The following is a 26,222-nucleotide window of genomic DNA, read 5'->3' on the forward strand; positions in this document are numbered from 1 at the left end:
CCCTTGTTTAAATTTATGTTGTTCCACCACAGAAGCGAGAGGTAAGTTTGGCGGTCTATTAACACCAGATCTAGAAGGTGACCCTGTGCTTGAGACCACTGTGATGCTAGGCATTGTTGTAAGGGCCTCATGTGCAGTCTTGCGTTTGGGACAATGGCTATGCATGATGACATCATGCCTAGGAGTTGTAATACCATCTTTGCCTGTATCTTTTGTGTTGGATACATGCGTTGTATGATGGTGTTGAAATTTTGAATTCTTTGTGGACTTGGAGTGGCTACTCCTTTTGATGTGTCTATTATGGCTCCCAGGTATTGTTGTACCTTGCGTGGCAGAATTTTGGATTTTGTGAAATTGACGGTGAACCCTAGTTTGAAGAGGGTTTGTATGATATGATTTGTGTGATTTGAGCACTCTATTAACGAATGGGCCTTGATTAGCCAGTCGTCTAGATATGGGAACACATGTATTTGCTGCCTTCTTATGTGTGCTGCGACTACTGCTAGACATTTGGTAAAGACTCTTGGTGCGGTTGTTAATCCGAAAGGCAGTACCTTGAATTGGTAATGTATTCCTTTGAATACAAACCTTAGGTATTTCCTGTGCGATGGGTGTATTGGTATATGGAAATAAGCATCCTTGAGGTCTAAAGTTGCCATGTAGTCGTGCAGTTTTAGCAATGGCAATACTTCTTGTAGTGTGACCATGTGGAAGTGGTCTGATTTGATGAAAGTGTTCACTACTCTGAGGTCTAGGATTGGTCTCAGCGTTTTGTCCTTCTTTGGTATCAGAAAGTACAGTGAGTAAACTCCTGTGTTTATTTGTGTGTTTGGCACTAATTCGATTGCATTCTTTTGCAATAGTGCCTGCACTTTTATCTCCAGGAGATTGGAATGGTGTGTTGTTAAATTTTGTGCTTTTGGTGGTATGTTTGGAGGGAATTGTAGAAATTCTATGCAATAACCATGTTGGATAATTGCTAGAACCCAAGTGTCTGTAGTGATTTCCTCCCATGCTTTGTAATAATGACCTATTCTTCCCCCCACTGGTGTTGTGTGGAGGGGGTGAGTGACATGTGAGTCATTGTTTAGTAGTAGGGGTTTTGGGGCTTTGAAATCTCCGTCTATTTCTAGGGAATTGCCCTCCTCTATATTGTCCCCGAAAACCTCCTCTATACTGTCCCTGGTAAGTGGACGGTGTTGCTTGTGAGGTGCTGGCTTGTGTGCTTTGACCCCGAAACCCCCCTCGAAAGGGCGTTTTACGGAATGTGCTGTAATTCCCTCTGCTCTGCGGGGAGTAGAGTGCGCCCATGGCTTTGGCAGTGTCCGTATCTTTTTTGAGTTTCTCAATCGCTGTGTCCACTTCTGGACCGAACAGTTCTTTTTCATTAAAAGGCATATTGAGAACTGCTTGTTGAATCTCTGGTTTAAATCCAGACATTCGGAGCCATGCATGCCTTCTGATAGTTACAGATGTATTAATTGTCCGTGCAGCTGTATCTGCAGCGTCCATGGAGGAACGTATCTGGTTGTTGGAGATGGTCTGTCCCTCCTCAACCACTTGTTTTGCCCTATTTTGGAAGTCCTTGGGCAGATGTTCAATGAGATGTTGCATCTCGTCCCAGTGGGCTCTGTCATAGCGCGCAAGTAGTGCCTGGGAGTTCGCGATGCGCCACTGGTTTGCAGCTTGTGCTGCGACTCTCTTACCAGCTGCATCGAACTTGCGGCTTTCTTTATCTGGGGGTGGTGCATCTCCAGATGTGTGAGAGTTGGCCCTTTTCCTAGCTGCTCCTACAACAACAGAGTCTGGTGGCAGCTGTGTAGTGATGAAAACCGGGTCCGTAGGAGGCGGCTTATACTTTTTTTCCACCCTTGGTGTGATTGCCCTACTTTTGACCGGCTCCTTAAATATGTCTTTTGCGTGCCGGAGCATACCAGGGAGCATAGGCAGGCTTTGGTAGGAGCTGTGGGTGGAGGAGAGTGTGTTGAACAAGAAATCATCCTCGACCTGTTCTGAGTGGAGGCTTACGTTGTGAAATTGTGCTGCTCTAGCCACCACCTGAGAGTACGCGGTGCTGTCTTCTGGTGGAGATGGCTTTGTAGGGTATGCCTCCGGGCTGTTATCTGACACTGGGGCGTCGTATAGGTCCCATGCGTCCTGATCTTGGTCACCCTGGCTCATGGTGGTGTGAGCTGGGGAGTGTGATGGAGTTTGTGCTGGTGAAACGTTAATCACGGGCGGAGGAGAGGGTGGTGGTGTAACTGTTTTCACCACTTTTGGTTGTGGTGCTTGTTCCGTCTGGAACTCCAACCTTCTCTTTCTCCTAATGGGGGGAAGGGTGCTTATTTTTCCTGTCCCCTGCTGAATGAAGATACGCTTTTGCGTATGGTCCACATCAGTTGCTTGTAGCTCTTCCTCAAACCTATGCTTTTGCATTTGGGAGGTTAGCGAGTGCTCTTCTGTATAAGAGCCTGAAGCTGGGTCGCTTGCAGTTTGTTTCGGCATCGAAACTTTGTCTGCGTGTTTTTTCGGCTCCGAGGTGACTTTTTTCCTTTTCGGGGCCGAAACCTCTCGGCGTCGATCTGTTTCGGTGCCGCTGTCTCGGCGTCGAGCCGTGTCCACACCGGCATCTCGGTGTCGAGGCTTGTCTCCAGCACTTTCTCGGTCCCGAGAAGGCTGCGTGCCGGTGTCTCGACCGGAGTCGGACGATCTCGGCACTGTTTGGGCCTTTTTCGGTGCCGACGGTCGGTCACCGAATTTATGGGTCGAGCCATGGCCTGGTGGCAGTGGCGTCCCCTGGGCCTTGTAAATGTTTCTTTGTGTGGTTTTCGACGTCTTACTCACGGTTTGTGTATCGTCGAATCCTTCGGAGTCTGAGTCTTGGATCGAGAAGGTACCTTCTTCTTCCTGTTCCTCGAACTCCCGTTGGGCTGTCGGTGCGGACGCCATTTGAAGTCTTCTGGCTCGACGGTCTCGGAGTGTTTTTCGGGACCGGAACGCACGACAGGCCTCGCAGGTGTCTTCGCTGTGCTCAGGTGACAGGCACAGGTTGCAGACCAAGTGTTGGTCTGTGTAGGGGTATTTATTGTGGCATTTGGGGCAGAAACGGAACGGGGTCCGTTCCATCGGCGTTCTTCAGCACGCGGTCGGGCCGACCAGGCCCCGACGGAGGATCGAAAAACTACCCCGAAGGGCACCGGAGCTCTTCGATCTTCGATGCGGTGTGGAATCTAAGTACGCCGATCCCGAACGCAACAATACCGACGAAAATCTTCCGAAATTAGCTAATTTTCCGTTCCGAAACTCGGAGCGACAGGAACACGTCCGAACCCGATGGCGGAAAAAAAACAATCGAAGATGGAGTCGACGCCCATGCGCAATGGAGACAAAAGGAGGAGTCACTCGGTCCCGTGACTCGAAAGACTTCTTCGAAGAAAAACAACTTGTAACACTCCGGCCCAACACCAGATGGCGAGCTATTGCAGAACATGCGTATCTACAGCGACAGATGCCATCGAACATTAATTTACATTGATGTAACATTCCATGCTAACGAATGTTAAGTATTTCAGAGTGTCACAATATTTTCTATATAACATGTATTGTTCGAATCTTTATAAAAGGGAAGGATCTCCCATTTCCTTTTTGCTTATCTCCCTGCCGGTCTACGCTGCTTTTTTTTTATTTGGAGATTCTTTTTGTTAGAGCACTCATTAGTGGTGTGTCTCCTCATATACTTGCACATTTGTTTATTTTTGCTTTGAAGTTCCACTGACTGCAAGTTTATTCAACATTAACATATTTGGCATAAATATTACACTGTTGAATTATTTAACATAAAATCAAACTTTCTGACAACTGCACAATTTATGAGTTTTTCTTTTAACACACAATGGGCCAGATGTACAAAGCCAGTTAAGTTGCATTTCTTAACTTTCGGAATCGATATTTCGGTTAAGAAATGCAAAATGGGCTTTTCTGACTTACAAAGCCCTGTAGGGAATCACGAGTTGCAATTTCTACCCAGCAAAAATTAAAATTTGCTATCTTTTGAATAGGAGATCGCAAAGAGGGATTACCTATTTGCAATTCCTATTCAGATGTACAAAGTATTTCCTAAATGCCAACTGGGCATTTAGGAAATGCAATTTCATTGACTTCAAGTCGATGGTAACCATGTGCAATTTAAAACAAAGCACCCCAAAATGCTTTTTTTTTATTGCAATACAGCACACACATATGTGCACTCTACATGTTCATCACTATTTTTGGGGTGCATTTTGGGGGGCCTTTTTCCCATGGCCATCCTTGGTTTTGCATTACTAGGAAATCGCTATTTGGGAAATGCAAAACTGGCCCACTGTCACAAATTGCATGGGATTTCTTATTTTCGATTCCCTAATAGCGATTCCTACTTTACAGGAATCACTATGAAGAAATAAGTATCTTGGTACATAGCATTTTGCATTTCCTAGATAGCAATTTCTATGAAGCTGCTATTTAGGAAATGCAAAATTGCATTTCAGTAATTCTGGCCCAATGTGTTCCCTCCTGCAGGACATTAGTTACTTATTCTAAATGACCCAGTTCTCTGTTTGACTTCATTTCAACTGGATCGTGTATTGTTTCTTTTGCCAATGTATGTGCCAAGAGGAGTACCATGTAAGTGCTGGCAGAGACTGGGAAGGGGAGCCCCTACACTGCCCATCCACTTGGCAATGGCTGAGCAGGGGCCCCCCACGGACAGGCCCATCGCAATCTTCACTGTCTACCTTACAGACAGTGAAAATTGTGACGGGTGCTGGTGCACTGTACGCACTACAGCATTGCCGCCGGCTCTATTAAGAGCCGACGTCAATATTGTACAGCGTTTCACGCAGGGCCAGTGGGGGGAAACATTGTTTTCGGCCGCTGACCCAGTGGGAAACTGTTAATGGGGCCCACAGGAAGACGGCCGCACTTTGCCGTCCGTCAATGTCATAATGAATCCCCCATAGTTTTTCGCCGATCCTGCCAATTGACCCTTTTTGATAAGAGGAAAGCTTTGACACAAGTACATCAAATACAGTCTAACACAAAATGGCCGAAGCATAGATCATAGATGAAATGTAGCATCTGCTAAGCCATTTCACACTACATACCTCATATGTAGTCAATACTACATGAAAGTCTGTTTTGTTTGATATGTTCTTCTGCAAGTCCTTTCTTTTTTCCTTATCTCCTGTATACACAGCAAAAGAAATACCCGGAGAAAATCTGTTATAAAACAAATGTAAAAATACAAAATTAGGAAACATACTGGTGATACCTTGCTATTAAAAATAACTAAGGTGTACTTTTGCTACTTCATAGGGGCTTCTATTTGAATGTCACAAAAAAATTGATAAGCATCACATCTCGTGTCACAGATGTTAAGCACGCTGTCAACCTATCACCTAGAGATAATAAACAAGTAGAAGTAAAAGCAAGGGATCAAAAAGAATAAAAGACTAAAGTGATGCAGGGAAATCAAAAGAGAGGTGTTGAGAAACTGAAGCAAAGCAAAACAGCTAGACGTGATTCTGACTAAATAGCATTATTTTGGTGAGGTCCACTCAGTTACGGCTGCCTTTGACTTTCTGAAGTATGAAGGTGAGTCCCACACCTATAAATCACTGCATTATGGACAATATCTGTTATTGAGCCCTCCTGGTGCTCTAAACTTCCAAGCTTATGTTTGAGAAATCAAGTTACTTTAGTTGTTTCCTTTGCTAACTCTCACCTGTCGAGGAGAGTTGCCTTTATGGAGAGAATTAATGTGAGAGAGACTAGATGGGAATCGCATAGATTAACTTTGAGCTCAACACTGCAATTACACCAACAAATAATTCCAAGAAAAGGGCATAGTATGTGACACCGGAGTTTCACTGCCCTCAATCATATCAACTGCACTACATTTACAAGCCTCAAAGCCAGAAAAATATGTCAAAGGGTAACAATAATTGCAGCCAGTAGCAGAGGCGAAAATGAAATACTTCAAGTGGCTGAGCCAAGCTATGATTAACAGTCTTAAACTAATAGCAGGAAGCGGCTGGACAAAAGCAATGTTTGAAGGAGGCAGATTAGAACACCTATTTGAATTGTATTAAAGAAAATATGCATCTTTGACCACTGCACTGTCAAAACTCAGACCTAAAAAGCGAATTTAAGACCCACTTAAGGGGGCCAGAGAGAGGGACTAAATGCCCAGGACAAACTGTCCAAGCGATGTCATTACTGGCCATCAGCCCTGCATCAGGTGCATTATATTACTTTCCAATTTAAATGTGCACTATCACCCAAAGGTCTCTAACAGCAATGAATGCACAGGAAGGTTAGTTAAAACAGCTAAGAAAGAGTTTGTGCAAAAAGCCACATTTTCGGGCTCTTCCTGAACTTAGACAATGACGTTAGGCAGAGACGAATTAATGGAAGTGAATTTCTGAGTTTTGAGGCACTTTTCAAGAACTTTGCCTATCTAAGGGATCTCACTGGGCAGTATTTCTTGATGCGTTTTCTTTTCAGATAGGAAGGCATAATATCATAAAGCATTTATATACCTGGCAAAATACCTTATGTTTAATGGGCAGTGCAAATGTTGTAAATCGGGTTAGCCTGTGATATTCTGGAAGAACCAGTCACAAAGTGAGCTGCACAATTTTGCAGTACCTGCAATCTGTTTGATGAACCAAGTGATTCTAAATAGATGAAGTTAGCCTAATCCAGTCGTAAACCGATTAGAGCCTTCAGTGAAATTTCCCTTAGCATTCATTCTCAATCTGTGTCAACAGTAGGAGATGTTTGATGGAACGTGGGATGCCAGAGTAAGCTTTGAGTCAGTTTTCACCCTCAATCTTTTTACCATGCTGTTATTTGTGGTATGCCTAATTTACTTGGCCCGTAACAATCTAACAATAGATCAGAAGGGTTATTCACCTTCAGCACCTCTGTTTTCTCAACACTGGTTTTCAGTTTATTGCAATTTAAGCAATCCCAGATGAAACGAAGCATTTTTTAAAACTCCTTGCCAGGCCCTGGATAACCTTTGTTATCTTTTCAAAATATGAATGACATTAGCATACATATATAATTTGACCCCCACTTTTTTTCTCTGAGAAATATAGATGTGTAGCATGACCAACTAAGAACTTTTTAACAAGAATGTCTGGAACCACTTCAGAGCTGTACCAATGCTGACTGCCCTGACACAGTCCAGTACGATTCCATGATTGAACGTGTTGAAGAAAGTCGACAACTTTAGCAATATCAAAAACACAGATCTTTACAGTGTCAAAATGCAATCTCAGGTCATCTAAAATAGAGTTTAAGGCTGCCTCTGTGCTATGGGCAGCGCAACACTTTGCCAGCATTACATTTAGATTGTTATTTGAATGAAGATGGTTACTCAAGAACTTAGCTACAAATTGTTCTTGCCTCATAAGGTAGTAAAGATATAGGACAAAAATGATTCAGCTTCTCTGGATCCAAACCAGCTCCCTTTAAAAAGGGTAAGATAGTAATGTGTTTTCAATATGCTGGCATCACACCCCTTTACAGGATAGGCATTAAGCAAATCTGTCAGATTTAAAATTGCATCCAACAATTTTTTACAGATATCAGGCAGACATGGATCTAAAGGAGCCTGAGTTTACTAGAAGGACTAAATATTTAAACTCACTCCACTCCAAAGGTGGAAAAGAGGAGAGAATAGAGAAAAAGGCATTGAGTCTAGGTAATAATGTTAAATGGAACTAGATTCTACATCCTTTGTATCTCTTCTGCCTTATTGACAAAACTGTATTTAGCTGGTTGCATAACTTCTGTGAAGGAGTAACCCTAAATACTATGCTTGTGGTGCCAGTCAGCTCTTTAACCAATAGAAAAACAGCTTTTGGTAGTTGTATACATTTAACACCTCTAGGGTCAGCTGATCAGCTGGTCTGCTCCAACAGTGATCTGCACTCCTCATTTCTTTCTTAATCTGTCTCAGCCCAGCCATAAACCAAACAGCTTGATTACCATATGGGGAGGATTACATAAAGGCATGTGCACAGATATCTCAGTGGATGTCAATCGTATTCGGGTTCATAATATTTTCTGATAACAGTTGTTAGAAAGGGGGTCTCTAGTTGGCTCTCAGTTTACATCCTGTCCAAGTAGGGACACTCACTCTAGTCAGGGTAAGGGAGATACACCGTTGAGATAACCCATGCTCACCCCCTTGGTAGCTTGGCACAAGCAGACACGCTTATCTCAGAGGCAATGTGTAAAGTATTTGCACAGAAAAACACAGTAACACAGTGAAAACACCACAAAAGGACTCCACACAAGTTTAGAAAAACATCCAATATTTATCTAAATCAAACAAGACCAAAATGACAAAAATCTAACATAGACAAGTAAAGATATGAATTTCCCCAATCACTGGTGGCCACATCAGGGAATGCAAACTATTAGTCTATAATAAAGGCTCTTCATGATTTCAGTCAAAAGTGTCTATGGTGGCACAGCATCTTTAGCAGTGAATACCCTAGTGCCCCAAAGGCCCTAATTTAAGGCTTACCCGCTACTGCAGCACAGAAGCATTTGGTGTTACACTAGGTGCCCTCAGGGCTGCACATGCAAAATGTGATCCTGCTTGCAGAGGTCAGATTGCTCGCAGTACACGCAGTAGCATCAATCAGAAAGTGGCAAGGATAATCTTCCCAGCGTTTGGAGCAGTTTCCAACTCACAGCGATGGGGCAAAGAATGTTCTACCCAGTGGGCAAATTCAGTCCTTCAGCCATCAACTGGAGTCTCACAGGGTTCCACAAGGGTCAGTCAGGGCAGATCCTATGGTATGGCTAGTTCCCCTGGTCACAGTCTCAATTCAGTCCAGAGAAATGGCCCGAGGTCTTAGATGATTTGGTCCCAGCAGCTCCTCCGCGTACTAGGTTGCTGCTGTACCTTTCAAGCACTACATAGACTCCTCAGGTGCAATTGCCTGCACCACAGTGGCCCCACCTGGCATATGGGGTTGCCCTTCAGGCGTGCCCGAGTCTTGGCACGCTGGTCACATAACTTCTTCACAGGTGGCCCCCTCTGGCATACAGGGTCAACATAATGCCCTCCACATAGCCCTTGATACTTGGCAGAGTCTACAGCAGCCCTCTCCTGGCATACTAGGGGCTCACTGAAAACAGTCTAGCGCAAGGGCTACAGGCCGATGGGTGCACCGCTAAATCCTCACACTGGGAGTCCCTACACATGATCTTGCTCTCTCTGCAAAATTTTTCTCTTCCTCACAGGGCACACTGGTATTAACAAGCAGGCAGGAGCTGGTGTTTCCGGGCAGGTGGTCTTGGTTTCCCTGGGTGCTGTCCTCTCACCCAGCAGGGAGACTAAGAAGCCTTGGCCCCCAGCCAGGGTCACAGGGAGGAGTCTTGCAGAGCTTTCCCTTCTCACACAGCCCGTCTGGCTGCTTGGCTGATGACAACTTTTTAGAGACTCAACTTCCCCTTCTTATAGTCCTTTTCCAGACACCAAATGTGATTTAGGGTCTGTGTCTTTGAAGTTTTTTTTTTTTATGAGGCACGTCTCCTTTTCATATTCCTTCACGAAAGAGGTCTGTCATAGCAGGCATGCCTTCACAGGCGATTGCCCACAACATAATTCATGGGAGTGACCAGACTTCACACCTGGATGTCAGCCACATTGATGTGCATCAAAAGGTGCAAAAGGTTAATCCCATACCCCCAGCCCTACTCTTTATGATTCCCCTATCAGACCCTACTCTCTTCCTGTGATGTGCTCACGCCCCTTCCTTGTGGTCTATCACTGTATCAAAGAGCAGTCTTTTGAAATCTAAAGGGAGTCTCTTCCTTTTCCATCCCGTGTGTCCCCACCCAGTTCACAAGTTTGCAGCGATACACCAATGTGCCTGGGGGATTCCTCTCCTCCTATGTCTTTACCAGGTAGGCCTGGGCTTCCCAAAGTGGAACTCAGGATCCTCCATACAATGTATCATTGCAGGCACACAAACTCAGTGTACATTCACAGGACACTTTCTGTTCAGCACTAATACCTCTACGCATTGCACCATCACATGTACACATGCATTTAGCACACATACTCAGTCTGTGTGCATTGTTCAGCACTGACACTTTTCTATCTTTAACCAGGGTCTGCTCTTTACAAGCACACACTGCCAAGCACACACACTCTGTGTGCGCTGCACAACACTTCACACCTTCATAAAGTACTCCAAGCAAGCACACCTACACTCAGAACATGGGTTAACTATGTATGCACTGCACAGCACTACATCTCTCATGTAATGTATTTCTCTTGGCATACAGGCACCCAGTATATGTGCTAACCAAAACTGAACTGCACAGGGGCATGACCAAGAAAGATGACCAGCAAATATCCTGACTCACCCCAACCCATCCGACCCCAGATAGGGGGCTATGCTGTAGCAGACACCAGGGAGACTGGGAAGAGTGGGGGATCCCCTAAATTTGAGAAATCACTAGTGTGTCGGCTCGATCGTCTCTCTGGGAATCGGACGGAAGGGAAGCTTGGTGCAGGGTGGCACAGCCGAGCAGCAGCATGAGCCGAGAGTGGATTCGCCAACTCATTGGAGGACCAGGAAGGGGATGCGGCTGGGGTTCCGGCACTGCAGCACACCAAGAGCGCCATCCCGCCCGGATGCGTGTCGGAAGGCCAGTGCGCACAGCTGAGGCTGCCGAAGCAGATCCCTAAGATGGCGGCCCCCAAGGGATGGACCGCTACTGAAGCGGGCGAGCTCCCTTAGACAGGCTAGGGCTGCGGGCCCCCATATCACTGATAGATGCCCCCCTCCCGGAACACAGGTGAGTGGAGGGGGTTCGTGGGCAGGCATGGAGGAATACACCACCAAGCGGCGGGGCCTGGGTTTGTGAGCATAGAGTGCAGTGCGGCCCAGGGATTAGGGCTGCCGTTGGCACTTAACTCTACGTGCTGAGCCCCTACTTTAGACCAGCTGAGTCATAGCTGCTGATGGGCCTGAACAAATACTGCCAATACTGGATGGGCGCAAACAAGGAGGTAAAAGTCTATTCCCAAACATCACCATTAACCTACACTATATGATATGCCTGGGAGAATTATCTGGTGACTCTTCATAGTGCTGGGAGAATTATCTGGTGACTCCTCATAGTGCTGATGAGGGTCAACAAATGCCGCACACCACCACAGTTAACTGCAAGATGTGAAGAATTGTGATGATCTAACCTACGGGAGTGAAACTGAGGTCGGGAGGTAGGCATACGGTTAACATTTTGTGGCCCCTGCCGACATCCACGGAGTAATGGGAGGTGAATGAGGGACCAATGCATAAAAGTAAAGAGGGGACCACTGATGGAAAGACATACTACGGGGAGAGACCGAGGCTGCAACCTAGTGTCAGCAATCGAGTGGTACGGCGCAGTGAACCATGGCGAAGGACAAAGACCCGAAACCACTCAGAAAAGGGAAAATTGACAAATACACCAAAGGAGTAGAAATCACCCCTGAGACAGAGGAGCAATCCCCCATGCCTAGTAACGCAATCCTCCTTAACACAAAACATCAGTCACAATCATCACTGGAAACCATGAAAGGAGAAGTCAGGTCTAAAGTACTGCTGATGTGACAAGACCTACAAACATAGCAGTTTGCATGATCGCACTTGAGGGTCGAGTATCTGAAATGTAAGATGCCACAGAGGCAATGAGATGAGATGAGAATGCACTTCAGGCAATAAAAAAAGACTTACTATGGTGAATCAACGAAGCAGAGAATAGGGTGAGAAGAAACAATCTCCGACTGGTGGGTTTCTGGGAGGGAGTGGAGCAAACAAATATGGTGGGCTTCTTAGGGACTTGGTTCCGATCTACCTTCTAGGAGGGTACACTTTCAAGCTGTTTTGTACTCGAATGAGCGCAAAGGACACTGGTGCAAACACCACACCAGGAAGTCCCTTGCAGGCCATAGTAGCCTGCCTTTTGAACTTTCAAGATAAGGACGCACTCCTCAGAGAGCCAACAAAGATGGGGGAAATATAATATGAATCCTCTACTATAATGATCTCCCCAGGTTACTCCCGGGAGGTTCAGAAACAGAGGCCAACATTCGTTGAGGTAAAGGCCAAGCTATGCACCCCGGCAGTCATGTCCAAGACAGAATAATGAAAGTCCCACAGGTGAAGGAGAAGGAAGGCACAATGGCAACCTACACACAGAAATACCGAGCTCTAATCTCTGAGTCATATTTCAAGGGGCCATAACTGGTGATGAATCCTAACAAGAGGAAAAAGTCGGAAAAGAAGCAGAAGTACTGAGGGGTGAGCTCTAATCTCTGAGTCATATTTCAAGGGGCCATAACTGGTGATGAATCCTAACAAGAGGAAAAAGTCGGAAAAGAAGCAGAAGTACTGAGGGGTGAGCAATCTGTTTTGAGCCCGAAGGAGGGCTGCGAGAGGGGCAGATGAGTACAAAAGACAATGACTTGCTGGGCGTCCCTAAAAACTCTACCAACCGGACGATCACATTTGGTGCGACAAATTTAAAGTGTGTGTTTGTATGAATGGTTGAGTGCCAGGTTTTGACGGCTAAAGGAGATCAAGTGGTGAGTGAAACAGTCATGCAGGTGTGAGTGACATATACAACAGGGGTCCTTGAGACATCTGGGTTTGTGGGAAATATACGGGTGACCCCACTGCGAATCATAGAGTGTAGTTGAGTGGGTGAGTGAGTTTGAATGTGATGAGTTTAAGATTCAGTTCTGCAGTTGAAGTTAGAGTTGGAGTTTGGCCCAAGGGAGGTAGGGCCACAGCCCTCTGAGGCCAGCCCTGCGACAAAGTTGTCTGGTTGACATGGGGAAAGAAGAGTGCAGGAGACGCAAGAGGGAGGGGTGGGGGTAGAGAGGGGAGTTGTGATATTGTGTTGGTTGCATTTGGGCATGCTTGAGTTTAACAATACGGAGTGGAACAGACACAAAGTAAGACACAGAGGAGACACACAAGAGCTAAGGATAGACATTGAATTATATTTCAAAGAAAACTTGGACTCAGTGGAGTGGACAGTCACACTCTGGGAAGCATACAATACGGTCCTAAGAGACAGAGCACAGAACATTATTGTTCATAAGAAAAAAAGAGGGACCCAGGAAATGGAGTCATTTAGGAAGCGCCTAAAGGGACTAAAAGCGAGCCGAGGTAGGATCTGACCGAACGATTCATCATAGAATTGACTATCTCCATCACGAATACCTAGCACTGGCACAAATGGACCACAAAACCCAAATACTGGCACAACAGCACCATCTATACAATACTGGCAATAAAGCAGGGAAGCTACTGGCTTGGCTGGGGAGACGGGAAGTTGAAGCACGCTGGGTCCATTGCATAGAAGTTGAGGAGGGAGAAATATTTAACACAGATTAGGAGATAGCCAATAAATTTGTAAGTTACTATGAGGACTTCTATCGGGAGAGATCCTAGGCATGCCAGTCCCAAATAGAGAAATACCTAGAGGACGTAATGGTTCCAGTCTGAAAACAAGAGGACAAATTGGCTCAGGATGTGAAAATAACACTATCCAAAATAACATCATCAATAAGTAAACTGAAACCAGGTAAGGCCTTCGGTCTAAAATTAACACCTGTAGAATTCTTCAAAAAGAATGCTGGGATGTTAAGTCCACACCTGTTAAAATTATTCGTAGAGGCTAGAAATGAAGGGACTCTACAGCCTGACCTTCGTCGTGCCACAATAGTGGTGATCCACAAGCCTGGGAAACCTGCCACAAGATGCAGTTTATATCACCTGATCTTGTCTTAACATTGAAACTAAGATATTGGCAGCGATGCTGGCAACACGGCTCATCTGAGTAATATCCTTCCTAATCAAGAGAGATCAATCTGGCGTTATGCTCAAGAGATCAACAAGGTTGAACCTCCGGAGACTACATAATTGGCTGGCGATGGTCAAACTGAGGAGGGAACCTCATGCATTCCTCTTGTTAGATGCCGAAAAGGTATTTGATGCAATCCATTAGCCCTTAAACTCAGTCGCTCAAGAGGCTCAGGTTTGGTCCCAAATTTATGGCCTGGATAGCCGTTAGAATGAACGGGATGAAATAGGTAGAACGTCCAATTAAAAGGGGAGTGAGACAGGGTTGCCTCCTGTTTGCTCTTGCACTAGGGTCGGTGGCCTGCGTTTTCCAGGCACTTTCCAAAATTAGTGGTTTCAAATAAATGTAGAGTCGGTAGAGGACACGAAGATCTCACTCTACACAGACGATGTCCTGTTTTATGTTACACACCCCAATGAGACATTACCAGAAGTGTTTCAGATCTTTGAACGGTATGGCACCCATGCATAATATACCATAATTTAGGATAAATCTAGCCTCTATCTGGTGGAAGAGGACATGGGTTCCTTACTAGAATGAATAGGTAAGTTTGCAAACTCCTATGGAATAGGAAACACCCAATAGTGGCAACACAAACACTACAACAAAACCCATACAATGGAGGTATAGACCTCCCGGACGTACAGGCATACTACTGGGCAACACTTAATAGGGGTAAACGACTGGAGCCATGCAGCTGGAGTCCAGCCCACCCACAGCCTAGAGAGGAGCCAATTTTGCACATATTCCAACCTACACTACTTATACAGGGGAAAGGGGGGAGACACCTATGCCAGCAACCCAGGTAATGGTTGAAACGTGGAAAGCAGCGGAAAAATGCATGGGATGGAAGGCGAAGATCCCTCAGGAAATCCGCATATGGGAGGACATTTAGCTAAAAAAAAAAAAGAAAATTAAAGATTTTAGGACATGGGACACGGGACCCAATCGCAATCTCGAGACGGGGACCTTCTGGAGGAGGGGGACCTAGCCTCGGTCAACTCCCTTCAGAGAGACTACCAGCTTCATGACACTCTGTACTTTAAATATTTGCAGCTTAAACACGCATGGAGGCAGAAAACTTAGACCAAGATGACATCCCGGAATACCCTCCCCTAGAGGGGAGACTCCTTCAAGGAGAACTGGAAGAAAAAGTGGTCTCCTGGACCTATAAAAGACTATTAATAACAACTTGTCAGACTCTTTAAAAAAAATTAAGAGAACATTGGGAGAGTGAAATAGGAGAAATGGATGACACGGTTTGGGAGGCGGCCTTAATGTACCCAATCCAGAATCAGACTGATCCAGATTGTTACATAGTGAATACTATAATAGAATTCGCCTACATCGAATTGGCAGAGTAGAATCCCCTGAGTGTCTCAGATGCATGGTCGGAGAGGGGGTCATACTTTCACCCAATATGGGAATGTCCACAGATACACACATATTGGTACACAATCCAGAGAGAGCTAAACATGGTTCTGCTAACTCAAATCCCATCAGACCCAAAATATATACTCCTGGGAATACCTACAGATATCGACAACCCAAGGACTAAACTACCATTCAGCAACCTGGGCTTAGAGGGGGTCAAGAGAGACATGGCTAAACACTGGGTAGCCCTAAAACTGCCAACGCTCCAATAATGGAAAAGGAGGATGGATTTATATATGACAGTGGAGAGAGTCAAATATAAAGCTAGGCGGTGCCAGAGGAAATTCACAAAAATATAGGGCCCGTGGAGAATCCACTATGGCATGGTATCAGAGGGGAATGATGATGGGTCATACTTGTTACGCTCCCAAGATAGTACCAGGATTAACAGACCAGGGGAATTTCCCATGTGACGATCAGTTCCCCAATACAATTTTGCTATATATGTACTGTAACATCGCATGTCTCCTGAATTTGTACTTCTACTCCAAAACACGAGTTGCTTAAGATACAATATTATGTACTGAAATTCATTAGCATTCTAAAGATCAAATAAAAACATTTTATATTAAAAAATTCACTGTACAGCACTCCTCTATCTTTGTAATGCACCCTTCCCAGGGACACATACAACTAACGTAGCGTTACTATTCCTGCGCTGTGCACCACTCCACAACTTACCTGATGTAGACCAAGGGTAAGTTAAGCACAAGACAGCTTAACGTTTGAAAAGATGAGTGAGCTTGTAGGCCTCACTTCAGTACACAGGGTAAAAAGGTCCTATTCCCTACTACTGATAACTACACCGTATGCTGCTGCCACCATCATGCTTGTGCAGCTTAGCTCCTGCTTAAGGCGGTAGCCTTCCAACACAGGGAGCACCTCTTGGCACAACAAGACTGCAATACTTGAGACAGACCTGGCATGGCGCACACGCATGACAAAAAAATAATTGGCATTAAGAATCCAGACAACAGCACAGTTGGGCACTCAGGGCAGGGGTAAACGTCTTTACTATACAGAGGACATTTACGACCCAACAACAGTGCATTAAAATACCCATGAAAAATAAGTTATTCTTGTAAAATAGTAAACCTTAAGGTGGGATGTTTGACCACTCTTAAAGAATCTTTGTAAATAGTGGCCAGACCTTGAACCTCTACACCTGTTTCCATAGCGTTACGTGTATCATGCAACGTGGCTTGGAATCCATGCATCAAAGTAACAAATATGCCAAAAGGAAGATATGAAGAATAGACTAGCTTGCTAGGAGTGCAAGATAGACAATGTTTGGCATCTGTATTTTGTTTATTTTAATAATACTCCTAACTGCCGAATTATCCATTTTAATGGTAATAACTCTCATACATATGATTATATATATATTACATTAGCACATGTTAAAAACTTTTTTTTAAATAGCAATATGAGTAGATTAGGAAGTGTGGAGTAGTGTGGGCTAAGGACTTCACGTACTACTTACAAGAGTTTAGCTGGTTGGTCTGTCGGATTTTTAACAGCCTCTATATTTCAAAGAGTACTGTGCAAAGGATGGGGTGGAAAGTACGTGTCCATTAATCTCATTTGCAGAGGCCAGGCTAATGCACAAGTCTCTCTGACAGGAGTGACCAATAAACAGTGGAGATCGAAGAAATACAATGTAATAGAATTGGCAAATTAACAGCAACGAGGCACTGGATTTGTGGCTCAGTGCACTGGCACAGAGATATCATAAAGCTTTTGTATATGTTGCTCAATACCATGGGATAAACAACATTCTTAAAAGTTCATGCAAAGAAGGCTTACCTTTCCATTTCCTCTTTCCAATTGCTCAAAACTGATAGAGGGCAAAGAATTAGACAGGGACCTTTCTTCTTCAAACTCCCTCGCAAATAAAGGAGCAGTGCAATGGTCTAGAACAAAAGAAAATGTGTAAATTGCAAACTACTATCTGGATGAGATCACTACATTCTTATAATAGAACATACTGCCCACTTCAGTGTGTCCCCACACTAAGGCACATTAATAATGAAAGAATGACTAACTCAAATTTGGCAAACCACACAGAAGTGATGCATTGGACTAAATGGTGCACTCTGTCAAATGTCAGTCCAAAATGATACTGACATTACTTACTGCTGTTTCCTATGGAACCTAAGCAACAATGTAATGGAAATCAGATGTCTGCAGTAAAAATAAAAATGTACACCACTGTTGCTAATTAACACTGTGGAGGTAATGAAAATAGAAAAGCAAAAATATCTCTAAATGGCATGACACAGCGAGGGATAAGGGTCTCTTTGAATTTGTAGAACATATGATTTCCTCTCGCATGATAAAGAGATGGGGAATATTGTTTTCAGTATTTTAAAAGACACTAGACAGACCTAAGACATGTAGACCTAGATTCACTCAGCTCAAAACAAACTCCAAGATAAAGCACACCTTCAAATCCAACAGGCAGGTCATAATAAATCCCTCATAAAGAGAAGGCCCTGAACTGAAACAGCAGTGGCTAAAAATAAGGACACACTGAAAAGCTAGCCAACTAAAACCCTAACCCAAATGTCCAAGCCCTAACAAAGGGCAACCATAGAACGAGAAAGGAAGAGTTAATGATAAACCATTAAAAATGTGATGCTAACCTGAACATATTATTAGAACACGCATTGGCAAAGCCAATAGGTCTCGCCTGTGAGACTTATTAGTTTTGTTAATGTTTTTATCCATGTTGCACAGCATCACAGCTGCTGTGCACCAGGGTGTAAAAAAGACCTAATGATGCAACTGTCTCGAGATAGAGTGGTACATTTTCAAGAAGGAGAGAGAAAGCACCATTTTAAAACAGAGCTTGAAGAACCTTTATAAAAAATAAAAAATAAAAGAGTAAATAATGGATGAGTTGTTTGCAGGAGTTAGTGGGGTGAAGTAACACGTGGGAGAGAACATGGGCAAAGGAGAGCAACGTGGATTGTGGGGGCAGAAATATACAGTGAATCAGAGTAACATGGAGTGTGGTGGCCAAAAACACATGCCGAAAGAGAGCAACATGGAGTGCAGGGAGCAGAAGCATAAGGGATCGAGAGCAACACAAGTATGGGTGGTGTGGGAGAAGCACATGGACAAAGACAGGAAGGGGGGATAAAAGCACACAGAGGAGACAGTTGGAAATGATGTACTCTCATGGAGTGTTTAAACAAAAAATGGAGGTCCCAAAAAGCAAGCAGAGGAAGCACAGAAGCAAGCCAATCAAAAACACGACTACAGAGGCTATGCTTCGTAGCAGGGACAAACACAAGACTGGGAAAAAAATAATAAGAATCAGGCAAATGGAAGTTACAGGAAAGAAATTAAAGGTACGCCATGATGGGCTCCAAGTCTCTGTATATTCTTGGTAAGCCTACAGTATGTAATTTGCAACCAGACAACAACTGCTATCTAGAAAGCTAGACCTAAAAATAACCTTTTCAGGGGGATAGCAAGCCACACAGAGCAGATATGACCAGATTGTATTTCAAGTAGTGCAAAAATTAAAAATATGAGTGTAGTGGGTGTATGTCTGGGTCAGAGTCTTAGACTGAAAAACCAGAAATCACACATGTTTTTACTAAATATTTATTGGTTTTGAGTTCTTTGATTATTTCACTAGTTTTCTTGTTCTTCCGTCTTTCACTGGTTTTCTTGTTCGTCCTTTCTTTGTTTCTTTTATTCCCTTCGTTCTTTATCTTCCCGTCTAGTTTTTCCTTCTTTCTCTCGCTCTCTCTCTGTCTCTGTGGTTGTCCTCTTCTCTTATTTATTTATGATTCTTTTGTCTCTTCTTTATTTCAAGATTCTTCAATTTAAGCATATTATCCTCAGAGGTATGAAAAAGGGGACAAAAGAAAATGGGAATAGGTAAGTATATAGGATTTTCTCTGTGCCTATTCCTTATCTGTGAGGGGGAGGGGTGTAGGGTTGTGCCTAAAAGTGAAGATATTTCATTTGAATTTGAGTGCTCAAGTGCTTGTGCAAAACAAAACAAACAAATCCTTTTTCACTTCCTTTTCCCTGTTTCTCCTCTGGTAGGCTTCTTCCTCCTCCCCTCCCTTCATGCCCATGACATAAGAATACAGGTTTGGCAAATATGCCCGTACCTGTAATAGCCACGTCCCTCCTTGGACGTGGCGGGTGGTGTTGGCATTTTCTTCCTCTGCGGCTGCTCCGGCGGAAGACTCCGGTCCCCAAGGTCTCTCCATTGCAGTCGCAGCGGTCTCCTCGACCTTCTGTTCCTCGGTCCCTCCCGTCCTTGTTTCAGCATCTTCTTGCCGCTCCACCTCCGATGGCTTTTTCCCCCCCTCTTTCTTCTCCAACCGTATTCCTTCCTCCCGGCGTCTTCGCGCAAAACCCTACTTCTGGGTTTGCGCGTTCTAATAGCGACGGGAGGTTATGCAAAGCACCCCCGGGGCACTTGTTTATCGGCCCCACTTGATTAGTGGGGTTGATCGTGACAGCTAGCCTGTTACAATGAGATTAGTTAAAAGTAAAAACTAAAATGCATCTAAACCACTCATTGTATTAAATATATATATACATACATACACACACAGAGTTCAGTTAAGGAAAATAAAAAATGAAAAAGAAATACATGTCACAAGACAAAACACTTGCTACAGCGTTGTCCTATGCAATATAGCAATTATTATATAAAAATGACTATTGAAAAAGAGAAGGCTATTGAAAGAGTGCATTTATTGACTCAATAAATCCTGCTAAAAGATCTTTGAACTTGTCGTCTTGTGACTACATACTATGGTTAAGTCTGCAAATCTGTGCCAGAACGATGCCATCCTAAAAGCAATAATAAATGGGAAACAGCCTTTACCACGCAGTCTTTCCCACGTAATGTATTTACCATGCATGCTTTACCACAGAGATGCATCTACCATACAAGTTAAGTATATTTAGGGTAGGGTAAGGTAAGGTTACGCAACAGAACGCAATGCGCCGGACAGCTTCCCTCACATCCAGCTCTATGCAGTGGGATGTGATAATTCCTTACCTGTGGGGTGATGGTTGTGCTGGCGGGCCACCACAGGCATTCTGGGGCACTTCTTCAAGGTGGTTGGCCTACTGGTGCACTCTGCGGTACTCCTCTTCATGGGGGTCAACCCATTTGGTAGCCACATAAGAGCCCAGTCTTTCCAATCATCTGAAATTCCTTGCTGCCATCAGGCTTACGTATGAAAGATCAGGTTCAGAGAGTTCTGCTGAAGAAAACATCTGGGATATTCAGCAAGGCAATCAATTGCTCGCTTTCGCCAGTTTGCAGCAGAGACTTTAAGGGTAGAACAGACCCTTGTCACCCTTCCTCATCGGGGTCTCTGAGAAGAAATAAAGGATGAGCTAGTGCATTCTGCTCATGCTGAATCAATTTCAACCTTAATGGACCAAGCACTATCCATTGAACACCGCCTATGTGAACAATGGCCTGAAAAAAATAAAGCCCAAATTCAAATGTCCCAGGGAAATGACTGCAAATATAGCTTGCTCGTGCAGCATTATCAGAATGTGAACAAAAACACAGGCAGAATTAACAGCTGTTTTTAAATTGTGGGTCTCCTCGGCATTTGATCTATACTTATCCAATTCGCTCTCAGAAGGTTTCAGGAAACACCAGATTCCGTTCTCTTTAAAAGAGGAGGAGACAGGAAAGTCCGGTAGCTCTTCCATTTGTTATCTCAAAAGAACTGTTGATCTCCCCTTTACTTTTTCCCATGCAGTTAGAACTCCCAAATGGAACAATTGAAAAGGTGGCTGCCACTTCTGGATAGTGGAGTCAGTGGGTTATATCTAGTTGAGAATTAGGCTTGAGAGAAAAGGGTAACCCAAATTTCAGAGGAATCTCCAGAACAGGTTCATACAGGACATGTACACCACTGTTCTCTGGACCAGTTAAGAAGATGACAAGTCCGTTAAAGTTCCCCTCTGGAAGACATCATGAGGTGCTCTCCTTCGATCTCATTACCTCACCAAATCATGTTATGATAATAGGCCTCCCTTGGAATGCCTGGCACATCCCATATATCAACTAGAAGACCAGAACTCTTTCTCTCTCCTCCAAATTCTGTCACCAATTTTGCTATGCAGCGGAGGATTATTGGGCCCCTAAGAAAACATCTAAGAATATGGTGTTGGATCTTGATACCATTATTGTCTTGCAGGGTGTTCCTACATATTACCAGATATTTGCAGATTTATTTCGTAAACCCAAAGAGGTTTCCCTACTTCATCATCGAGAATTTAATTGTGCGATTCTTCTGGGAGCAGCTTTGCTGCAAAAGCAAAAAGATGATGGATTAGAACTTCCCATCTTCTACCTTTTACACATCTTCTCAGATCCCGAGAGATAGTATGAGGATGTATGACGGAACAATGTATGCACTTTCCACACATGCCTTTACTACGTGGTAAGTACAACGCATGGTCATTACCACAAAATGTTTTTCCAACGCATATGCTCTATGTCTTACCAACGAATATTTTGCAGTTAAGGCATGGTTGGTAAAGGCATATGCATGGTAAAAAGTAGAGATAAGTATGACTAACAATATTATATATATATATATATATATATATATATATATATATATACACACACACACACACACACACAACATATATATATATACATACACACACACACACACCTTTCAACCCAAAAACCCTACCTACCCTAACCCTAAAACTTTCCTTACCACCCTAAAACTCATACCCATCATAACATCTAAACACCCCTTACCATCCCAAAACACATGCTCACCCCAAAACCAAAATAATGCCCTTACCACCCCAAATCCCATACCCACCCTAAACCCTAACAAATGCCCTTATCACCCCAAAAGCCATACCCACCCTAAAAATAAAAAAATGCCCTAACCACCCAAAAAGCCATACCCACCCCAAAACCTAAAAATGTCCTAACCACCTAAAAAGCCACACCCACCCTAAAATATAAAAATCCCCTTACCACCCCAAAACCCATACCCACCCTAAAACATAAAAATGCCCTTACCACCCAAAAAGCCATACCCACCCTAAAACCTAAAAATGCCCTTATCACCCCAAAACCCACCCTAAAACTTAAAATTTTTCTTACCACCCAAAAAGCTGTACCCACCCTAAAAACTTAAAATGCTCTTACCACCCAAAAACCCACACCCACCCTAAAACCTAAAAAAAAACCTTACAACCCCAAAACCCATACCCACCCTAAAACCTAAAAACACCCTTAACCACCCAGAAACCCATACCCACCCTAAAATCTCAAATGTTACCACCCTAAAACCCATACCCACCCTAAAACCTAAAAATGTCCTAACCACCTAAAAAGCCACACCCACCCTAAAATATAAAAATCCCCTTACCACCCCAAAACCCATACCCACCCTAAAACATAAAAATGCCCTTACCACCCAAAAAGCCATACCCACCCTAAAACCTAAAAATGCCCTTACCACCCCAAAACACACCCTAAAACCTAAAAATGTTCTTACCACCCAAAAAGCCATACCCACCCTACAATCTAAAAATGCCCTTACCACCCCAAAACCCATACCCACCCTAAAACATAAAAATGCCCTTACCACCCAGAAAGCCATACCCACCCTAAAACATAAAAATGCCCTTACCACCCCAAAACCCACACTAAAACTTAAAAATGTTCTTGCCACCCCAAAAGCCTTACCCACAATAAAATCTAATGCCCTTACCACCCAAAACCCCATACCCACCATAAAACCTAAAAATGCCCTTACCACCCCAAATCCCATACCCACCCTAAAACCTAAAAATGCCTTTACCACCAATAACCACTACCCACCCTAATCACATATATATATATATATCTCAATCAAAACCCACTTAAAACTTACCTGTTCTTAAATCTTTTACCATGCATACACCTTTGGCATTCATGCCTTTACAACAAAATTTGTTGTAGAGGCATGAGTGGTAAAGGTATATTCGTGGTAAAGGTATATTTGTGGTAAAGGCATGCATGGTAAAGCCATAGTGGTAAACGCAAATGCGTGGTAAATGCATCATGGTAAATGCATTTGCCTGGTTGTAAGTGATGTTTCCCACATTATTCAGTGTCAGAATGGGAACTACTCGTCAAGAAGTTAATCTGCAGTGAGTCGAGATAATTCTTAATTGAAACAAAGAAACCCTTCAAAATCAGGACTGACCTCTGAAATTTTCAGTGTCTTCATAACATGCAACGTAGGAATAGCCACCAAACACAATGGGCATTTTTCTTTAACTAATATTACTTCATCATTGTTTACATACCTGGTTCCAAGAACACAGTGGTAGCTGATGCTCTTTCTTTCACATATCCTGAATCCTTGACTTGCTTCTATCCTGGCCCGTAACTGTATAATTAGAGCATCTCAATTATTCTTGGGCAGGGACTATCCAAATATGCAACAGTTATGAGGGAGAACTTAAGCTCCTTACTTGGACAGGTCCAAAAGCAAGCCAAATACTACATCAAGGGCAAGGCCTTGTTCATACCAATAAAAGGTTACAACTTGAAGTTCTAAATATGTGTCACTACTCTTCCATTGCTGGTCACTGTGGCATCAAATCAACCTCAGAACTGATACTTCGCTCTTTCTGGTGGCCCTCAGTATGTATCTACACTGAGCTGTATATCACTCCATCTCCAATGTGTGCACAAACTAAACCATATCATATCCAGATGTTAGGTTTGCTGCATCCTTTACCCATTCCATCAGCACCCTGGCACACCATTTCTACTGACTTTATTGCCGCTTTACCCACTTCAGCAGGGAGTCGAGTCATAATGCTAACAGTAGATTATTAACTGGCACACTTCACTCCCCTTAAGAAATTGCCATCAGCTAAAGAACTGGGAAAAATCTTAAATGAAATATTCTGTCTACACGGCCTTCCTCAAGTACTAGCGTCAGACTGAGGTTCACTGTATGTATGATATATATATATATATATAATATATATATATATATATATATATATTCCACTTTTGGAAACATTTTTGCGAATCCCTATGCATCAAGGTCACATTGTCTTCTGGTTTTCATCCACAGACCAATGGCCAGACTGAATGCCTCAACCTGGGTCTTGAGAACGATACCTCCAATGTTTTTGCAATTCTGCTAGTCCATCTTTTTGTCTGTTTCTGAATTTCCATATAATAATTCAGTTCCCCAAGCATCCAAGACAACACAATTCTTCTATTTGTATGGGTTTCATCCTCAAACCCTTCTCCTTCCAGAATTCCTGATGAGATGTTTTCTAGTCCCCAATTCATCATGGAGGCTTGCTCATTCATTACTGAATTGCTTTCCCAATCCAATATGGCAGCATCTCCCCTCCCCCTTAATATAAGAGGTATTTTTGGTATTTTCCCTCCTCTGGGATGGGCCCACCTGGGAGAGGAGGGGGTAAAAGAACTCAAGCGCAGGAAATCACACTTGCTTTTTCCCCCAGTTTTGCTAGGATCCACAGATCTTCTGTGGTTTCCTTACTAAATTTAACAAAAACGTTCTTGCCTCTAGTGCGGTCCCTGTGGAACTTCACCACAAGGCCTCAGGGGTCAGGGTATTACTACCCTGCTCCTTTTTTTTTTGTGCCTTTTTTCTTGGGACATGGATGAGTCCAAGGGCCAGATGTATCAAAGGGTTTTCCCCATTCTGTGTCAATGGGAAAATGTGTTCATACATATGGCCCCAAGTCCCAAGATCTGGCTGCCACCAGTTCCTGGTTGAAGTGGTGGCAGTCAGTTAGATCTCAGCATGAGATCTGTCAGATCGGAAGAGCCCCATAACCCTGGTTTCATATAAGTCCTTTTTCTTCAAAACGACCAAAACTACTGAACAAATTTACACCAAATTACAAAAAAGCACTCTTTCTGGCCCACGTTCTAGCTGTCTGCCAAATTCTGTTCAGCAGTTCAGGCTGTAGTCATGTCTAAAATCCTGATGGGAAATTATATGGGAAAATGCATATTGGGACCCCCCTTTTTCTCCACCTGCTTAGAAAATCACCCCAAAAGCTTTCAAGTGAGTGACAAATGAGTTTTGGAAATTTTGTGAAGAGGTAAAGTCTCCAGTGACCATGTGTGGTATCATTTTGGCAATGTGATTGTGCCTCACGTTTCTTCATACTGAAATCTGAGCCAAAGTGAAACCTCGAGTAGGGAAGACAAGGCCCATTTTGCGATTTTAATTTGGCTATGCCGCCGGGAGGTGGTGGTCCCCGGGGCTGCATATGGCCCAAGACGGGGTTGGCGGTCCCGGGGCAATTTTTAATGCAGGAGTGAGGTCCGTACAGCCCCCCTTTTATTTACCTAGCAACCTCTGGGGGCTGGCAATCCCTAGAGGCCTTTACGGGCCTACGGAGGGGAGTCACACAGCCACCCCTTTATTTTCTAATAATATAAAGCCCTGGGGAGGTGGTGGTCTCCAAGGCTCAAACTGGCCTTGGCAACTTTTTTTTTTAAATGTAAGTATGCCCCCGGGACAACCTGGTCTACCCTGGGGCTGAAAGAAAAACAAGTGCAGGAAACCACACTTTAAAAAAAAAAAACATTTTTGAGAAGGGTAATTATTTGGGTACTGGGGAGTCCGGGCACATAATTTGTGTGTTTTTTCTCATTCAGCCCTTTTGTATAATAACACTATAGCAGGTTATGCTACTGGGCTTGCATTTATTTCACAAAATAGCTTTATGGTTATTTATGCATTTCATATCTGGTCTTTAAATATAGGGCTCAGTCGTTCTAGGAGACGGGCCACTTGGCAATTGTTGGATAGTGTTTTTTGTAAAGATGT

The 26,222-nt window shown here is 43.7% G+C and overlaps 1 protein-coding gene across 1 annotated transcript in view; it reads right to left on the minus strand.

Annotated features, from left to right (window-relative positions):
* Positions 1 to 26,222, minus strand: part of CHD1L (chromodomain helicase DNA binding protein 1 like) — a 228,787-nt gene that overhangs the window by 174,600 nt on the left and 27,965 nt on the right. Inside the window, exons 3-4 of the mRNA XM_069204150.1 lie at positions 17,173 to 17,279; positions 5,142 to 5,256 (exon numbers count right to left, since the gene is read on the minus strand). Coding sequence (XP_069060251.1) covers positions 5,142 to 5,256; positions 17,173 to 17,279 — 222 coding nt within the window. The remainder of the gene's footprint in view (positions 1 to 5,141; positions 5,257 to 17,172; positions 17,280 to 26,222) is intronic.

Source organism: Pleurodeles waltl, chromosome 8 (assembly GCF_031143425.1).
Source record: "Pleurodeles waltl isolate 20211129_DDA chromosome 8, aPleWal1.hap1.20221129, whole genome shotgun sequence".
Taxonomy (NCBI): Eukaryota; Metazoa; Chordata; class Amphibia; order Caudata; family Salamandridae; genus Pleurodeles; species Pleurodeles waltl.